Source organism: Silurus aristotelis, assembly GCF_946808225.1.
Source record: "Silurus aristotelis genome assembly, chromosome: 6".
NCBI classification, from domain to species: domain Eukaryota; kingdom Metazoa; phylum Chordata; class Actinopteri; order Siluriformes; family Siluridae; genus Silurus; species Silurus aristotelis.
In genome coordinates, this window is record NC_139579.1 from 2,008,305 (window position 1) to 2,015,804 (window position 7,500).

General features: G+C 39.0%; 1 protein-coding gene across 2 annotated transcripts in view; it reads right to left on the bottom strand.

The window, feature by feature from the left end:
• Window positions 1–7,500, bottom strand: part of txn2 (thioredoxin 2) — a 149,989-nt gene that overhangs the window by 141,014 nt on the left and 1,475 nt on the right. Inside the window, exons 3-4 of one of the 2 annotated variants that reach the window (XM_083545339.1) lie at window positions 6,730–6,853; window positions 6,135–6,268 (exon numbers count right to left, since the gene is read on the bottom strand). In XM_083545339.1, coding sequence (XP_083401465.1) covers window positions 6,152–6,268; window positions 6,730–6,853 — 241 coding nt within the window. In that variant the 3' untranslated portion in view covers window positions 6,135–6,151. Of the gene's footprint in view, window positions 1–5,585; window positions 6,269–6,729; window positions 6,854–7,500 lie in introns of those variants that run through there. The other variant, XM_083545338.1, reaches the window with a different exon arrangement.

Genomic DNA, 7,500 nt, shown 5'->3' on the forward strand with positions numbered 1-7,500 from the left:
ACCTCCCGAATTTTCATAATACCAAGAAACCACATGAAGCATAAACACCTCTTTCCTGAAGATGCCAGAAACCTCACAGCTACAGCTTTGACCTCTGACTTTTACAAATCACTGACACTGGAGACTCCTTCCATTACCGTCTATTTCCAGGAACCAAATCAACAATCTTTAATCCATTTATCGGAGAAACCAGGATGTATAAAAACATGTATTAATATAGAAGAAAATGATCTGCACATTCTGACATTCTGAGTCGAAAATTTAACATATAGTTAACTAGTAATGTCATGAATCCGTTTATTCAACACCTCACAGATTTGCGTAGTCAACGTGTGTGTTCAAGTGGCACAAGTTCAGTTTCAGAGGTGAAATGATGCTCTAAAGGAAGTAAACATCCTCTTTTTATTCATTCAAGCAAACGAGTCTATTTGCCAGTCAAATTTTGTTAGTGTTCATCCTGACAAAAACGCTAGTTTTTAGTCTGACTGGTCTCATCTTTGTGACTTTTTTTCTTCTAAATCAGTGAATAAATAAAAAAAAATCCACACAATTTAACAAGAACATAATCCCAAATCTATGAAATGATACAAATGCGGATTACTAGGAACATTTTCCTACAAATTCCTTTAAAAGCAAAGATGAAAATCACTCAGCTCAGTAAGAAACGCACTTTTACCAATCAGGCACAGATTTAAAAAGGAAGGGGCGGGGCTAAACCAGGAAGAATAAAAAAAACGTCTAACACTGTGTAGTTCTACACAATACAACAATGTGTACTTAATATACTATTTATACATGTTAAGATCGACTTCATCGTCAGTTAGCGTACAGGGGAAAGGGTGCAGTTATTAAGTCCTGACTCGAGGATGCACTGCTGAGGGAAAGTATGAAGGAAAGAATGTGAGTGAAGACAGATATGGGGCTTAGTCCACGTGAATAACTGGAGTAGTGAAAGATTTAGGGCATTTACTATCCGGGCAGAGAGAAGCAGAACGAGCGATGAGAGATGAATAGAGGTACATGAAGTTGTGCTGAATAAATATATGAGGCAAAGCGGTGTAAGGTGATGTCATCATTCCCGTAATTGAGACGCAAGTCTTGTGTATTAATCACCTAGTGCACCTGTACATGATGACATGCTTCTTGTGGAATGACTAGCAAAGCTCAGAACACTGCGGCGTTACAGCGGCTTTAGCGTTAGAAGTTCTGATCTTAAATTAGCAACAGGGTTTGGCTTTTCTTTAGCATAGAATTAGCAACTAAATAAAAATGCTTATCAAACCTTCATGCTAGTTAAAAATCCGGCAAATCCGCTGACTGTTGCGATAAATGCTAGCTGTCAGGTTTGCTAGCTAGGGACTGGTTTTGTTTCATGATGGTGGTGCTCTTAATTTCTTGAGATAAACAATAGAAAACCATTTATTTTCTAAAATTTTAAGGAAAAAAATCCTTTTATTTTCTTTTATTTTGTTGGTGCCATTGTCTCTTAAATTAGCAACAAAGTTTGGGTTTTCTTCAGCATACAGTTAGCAACTAAACAAAATGCTTAACTAGCCTAAATGCTAGTTCCTGAAGTAAACTTATTCAGGCCCAACAAAGCGGATGACTGTTGTGTTAGTTAGCTATAGTTTTGTTTCATGATTGTGGTGCTTTTTTATTTCTTGAAACAAACACTAGAACACTATTTTAAAGTTAAGTAATCAGATTTCTTTAATTTCTTTACCAGGTTTGTTTTAAAATTGTGATGATATTCATTCTTTGGAAAAACTAGCCTCCATGTTGGTGTCATTTTTAAATAGCAGGCTATGATTTTGGCATCAGAGACAGCTAAAATCGCAATATCCCCAAAAAACTGACCTTTCATTTTCGGAATATTCCGAACTTCCTGTCACATAAGTTGTGGGATATTCGGTATATTTTTCCAGAGTGAACACTGCTGACTGTGACTTTAATGTTGTGATAAATGCTAGCACTAGCTAGGGTTTTGATGATTGTGGTGCTCTTGCAACTCTTTCAATATTTTGAAATAGAATAAAAAACACAATTGTTTATTGTTTTAGATTTCTGCTCCTAAATTAGCAACAGCTTGCTGCATCGAGTTTCTGCAGTTCTGGGATTTTATACAGTTCAGCATTTAAAGGTCTCGATCCAGCTCATATTCTGGTCTGAATCTTGAAAAAAATCAAAGGATAGCTGAGAGGAGAAAAGTCCCAGGTGTTGAATCTGGCGTCAAGAGGTGAGGATAAGATGTTAACACATACAACACACACACCGAGTGACTCAGGGAAGTGTTCGAGACAGATGTGATGAGTACAGGGGTAATTCAAGGTGAGCATGGCTCAGGATGAGACTGAGAAACACTAAAACCCTGTTTTGCTTTTGGCCCTGAAGCATGGTGGTGGTAGATTTGGGTGAGAAATGAAGAGTCACTGATATGGAAAAGCATAGCTGAGGTTATAAATCAACCAGATGTCATCTGCAGGTGTGTGTGTGTGTATGTGTGTGTGTGGGCCTATTGAAGATTACATGAAGCTGACAGTGATTATACACCCAGACAAGAGTGAACATGTGATAAAAACAGAGACGCAAAACCCCGAGCCAAGATTCTCAAGAAAGGTGAGATCATTATTTGTGAAGAAAAAAAGAAAGACAGGTGCACTCAGCACCACACACACACACACACACACACACACACACACACACACACACACACACACACACACATCTGTAATATCTAATATAACATGGTTGATAAGTCAGATTCCAAAAATCACTGCAAAACTTTGAAGAATGAGGGTCAGATCAGATAAGAGAGACGATCACATGACAGGTCGGAGATAAGCAGAAAGCACAGGCCGGTTGGGGGAAATTTTTCTACTTCACATGCCAAAACAAGAAGAATCCTTTAAGAAACTATTCTGAGGAACAATAAAGAAGCCATTTTCAAGCCTGTCGTGACTGACAGAGGACATGCTAAAAATGCTAACGACTGAGATATTGAACAATAAAACTCTAAAACTCAGAGGTAATCGCCCAATGAACGAAAACAAGAAGCTAACGTACCATTTGCACAGAGAATTAAAAGTGAACACACTGAAGTAAGAGGAAAATCTAACACACAATCTCAAAAAGAAAACAAAAATCCTAACACTTGGCTAATGACTGGAACAAAATTAAACAGACCAAGATGCTAATGACAGACGCAGGATAATAAGCTGAATATAGGGGTTAGCCTGCTTATATAACAACAAGCGGCGTGCTACAGACATGGTGTCATTATGTCGTTAAGTGCAAACCTCAAGACCTTCACGCTTCGTTTGAGAGATTCGATGCAGCCTGGGTGAAGTGTGAACTCAGAACTCGGCAGAATTTGTTCACACTTTTATTAAGAAACAGGAAAATAATTATTGCCAAAGTACCTGAAGGAATGGAGATACCAAAACACTTTCTTGGATTAACACTTAATAACTATTTGACACACCACAGGCCACAGAACCTGCCCTGACTGGCTAAACCATGTGAGCTCACACTTCTATTGTTTACGCTCAAGATGATTATTACACACAATAACACAGGACGTAACTGTGCGTGTACCTGAGCTCGCTAGTTATACACTCGGTTTCATGAGTGTGGTGCTATTATCCTGTGGAACTCTTAGAAAATACTATTCTTTCTTACATTTCTTTAAATTAGCAACAGGGTTTTGTTTACTTTAGCATTGAGTTAGCAACTACACAAAAAGTTTACAACTATTAGCTTCTATGTTAGCTGCTGACTGTTGTGATAAATGCTAGCTGTCAGGTTAGCTAGCTAGGGTTTGGTTTGGTTTGATGATTGTGGCTTTATTTATTTCTTGGATCTCCAAGAAATTTTTTTTTTTTGCAACTAAAGAAAACTCAATGCTAATGTCATATTCTAATTAAAACTCAAATCACAATATAATTTAAAAAACATTTGTGAACATTTTCCTGTCACATATGTTATGGAATATTCAATATATTTGAGTGAACATGTGCAGGAAATCTGCTGTGACTTTAAGGTGAGGAGAAATGCTAGCCAAACTGTTTTTTTTTTTTTTTTTTTTGGTTTCATGATTGTGGTGCCTTCAAACTCGTGGAAAATGAGATCATATATATATATATATATTAAAATCCATTTTAGAAAAATCAAGCAATGGAAATCAGGTTTCTTTCATTTCTTTACCGATTTCTACTACAAAATTACCAACAGTGGTTAGTTTCATTAGCATAGTGTTACCAACCTAGCAAAAAAAGACCCCCCCCCCCTTAACTAGCCACCATGCTAATGTCATTTGACATCCTGTCACGTGACGTGTGGAAATATTTCACCAAAGGGAACATTTTAAGGGCCGACAAATCTGCTGACTGGGACTTTAATGTCAGGGTGTAATAAATGCTAGCTACGTTGTCTGGTTAGCTAGCTAAGGCTGCGATGCAGTGAGGCGTTTTGGTCACTGGTTGCTAACCCTAGACTTGCTAAATCTAGGTTTGGTTTTATGACTGTGGTGACGTTTATTATTTATTTATTTCAAAAGAACAAATCATGAGCAAATTTAGTGTTTGGGTTTTATTTAGCATAGAATTATCAACCACACACCACGGCTAACTAGCATCCATGCTAATTTTAAGCTTGAGTCTATCATTTATGGTGTCAGGTTTGTACAATACACAATCACAATATCACCAACATTTTATATCAGAACGTACTTTTTATTTCCACCTTTACGAACCATGGAAAACTCTCGTGAGGCAGCTTCCGGTCATGTGACTCGTGGAATATTTAAAATACCTCCACAGAAGAACACGTTTAGGTATAATTAAACGCTAGTCGCTGACCAGGTAAATCTTAAGAGTGTAATTACATGTAATGAGGTGTTTGGCTGAACATTTGACATGAAAAAATTCGTACGTTCTTTCAAGAACCGGTCTGGAAACGCTTGTTTGTGGTGCCGTGCATCAGCCAATGAACCTTAATGGAAACTGGTGTAATGGTTTCCATTAGGGATCTTCTGGTTCCCATTTACTCTATATACAGCCAAAAAACATTACAATGGGTTTGTATGTGTGGTGTTTAATGGGTAGATGATTACCATTACCAAAAAAATGACAAAACATAAGGAGCAACTTGAATTGAAGGACCATTACAGACCATCAGAAACTCCATTAGAAACAATGAGGAATAATTCCAGATTTCTATATTTTGTAGCACAAAAAAAAAAAACCTGTAGGGCTTAAAGAACATAGAAGGGAAGATGGAGAAGTTACCCAGCATGCACCTCTGCCATACATTTATGTCAGAAATGTAGACATAACAGTGGATTATTTCCAGCTCTGGTGTAATGGTCCATAATCTCATTAACATTTGGCTTTGGTTCATGTAAGAACACAGCACACTGAAGCTGCGATTCACTCACACACACACACACACACACACACACACACACACACACACAGAGAAACTCATTACACTGGAATGTCAGACACGTCCATTACGAGTCAAGGGGATTTTTTTTCCCTTCCCTGAGTTACTCCTGCATGACTGGAAAGAAGAAAGAGCTCAGAGGCTTTGGAAGAACATCACACATCTGCTTTATTTCAAAACCTATTTTAGCTGGTCGCGTTACACCACGTTTATGGAGATAAAACCAAAATGCGAACCACAAATCTTCAGCAAACCCATTTTCTTGGTAAAACTCTCCGATTTCACAGTAATCTGAACACAACACACTTTTTTTTCCCCTCATGTTTGTGTTTATTGATTGGTTTTCCCTTGTCGGGGCGAGAACACTGATCTGGGATCAGAACTATTGCCTGTGTATTGAACTGCATTCGTCAACAGATGATTTGTGAGATAAACATGATGCTGTGCTGAACATGATCAGTGCTGTCTCGTAGAGAATTGGGTTAAAGTCAGAGGTCGCCCTCTGGAGGACGACATGGGGACAACATCAGAAAAATCTAAGAGATACAGTGTGACGGTTACGAGGCAAATTATGGATTAGCCTGGTGTTTTTGTGTGTGTGTGTGTGTGTGTGTGTGTGTGTGTGTGTGTGTGTGTGTGTGTGTGTGTGTGCGCGCGCGAGCTTAGCTGTAAACGAAAGTGTAAAGAGGGTTGGGTTTGACTGACAGATTCATTGTCCAATTAGCTTGTTGACAAACGAATCCAGCTGGTCTTCGTCTTTCACCCCGACGAACTGGTCGATGACATCACCTTTGCGTATGGCTATCACCGTGGGAACCGCAGTCACCTACAACAGCGCGAGATCAACAATAAAAAAAAATAAAAAATAAAAAAAAAAGATTAAAGCTATTAATTCACAACCTTCCATTTGTACGAATGGTTCTTTTTGAAGTTCTGCTTCCATACGCTGAAACATGGTGGTGGTAGTACTTTGTTCAGAGTCTCCTGGATTCTGACTAACCCTTTCTTTTAAAAATATTCTGTAATACTCTCCTCAAACAAGCTCCTGGACTTTTGAGGGATTTAATAGCTTCTTGCTCCTCCTCATGTGTTTTGTTAAGTTCTTTAGGAAACTCTGGGACATGTTCTTCCAGGAACTTGTGTATTTACAAGCACAAGACCTTGGACAAGGCTTTGTCATGCTTAAACTTCCCGTATGATTATTTATCTACAATTAAACTCTAGAAACCTGCAGATTTGTGTGTGTATTTTTGTCACAGTTCCTGAACTTAGTGCACTCCTCCCTACCCCGTATTCTATAGCGAGGTCTGTGTGGTCATCAATGTCGACTTTGGCCATGGCAACTCGACCCTTCTGCTTAGCAATGGCCTTCTCCAGCCTGGGGCCCAGGATCTTACAGGGACCACACCACCTACAACAAACACACACATTACAAATATGTACACTTGGTCAGGAAAGTGGTAGCTTAGAGGTTAATATGTCATATTTCTGATCGGCAGGCCATTAGTTAAAATCCCAGCCTTACCAAGCCACCAGTAATGGCACTGATCGTTGATTGATGCTACTATCAGCAAAAATCCATACAGATAGTTTTTCCGGCTTCCGGTCGGCTGTCGTTACGAGAGAGGCCTCTAGAGGCTAACCACAGACGCCACATGCTGTTTGTTTTTGCATGCGAGACTATAAGTAGATTTTGCCAGGTCTATGAGACCAAATCCACACCCCTTTTGTTAAAAACAGCGCATTAAGGACACGCCCCTCTTTAGCTCCGGGTTTCCCACATGTTTATAGGCCACGCCTACTTCACAAGATTTACCTCAGAGAAATTCTCAGATCAGGTGCAAACACCATCAACTTGTAGAGTAACATTTCTGTTCACACGTGTGTGTGTGTGTGTGTGTGTGTGTGTGTGTGTGTGTGTGTGTGTAAAGCTATTATTATGAAAGATAATTAATTAATTAATTTAACAGACCAGTGTGTGCTGGGTGTTTTTTGTATCGCACAACCACGTGTACATATGCACGTACATAGCGTGCACACTCTCTCTCACACACACAC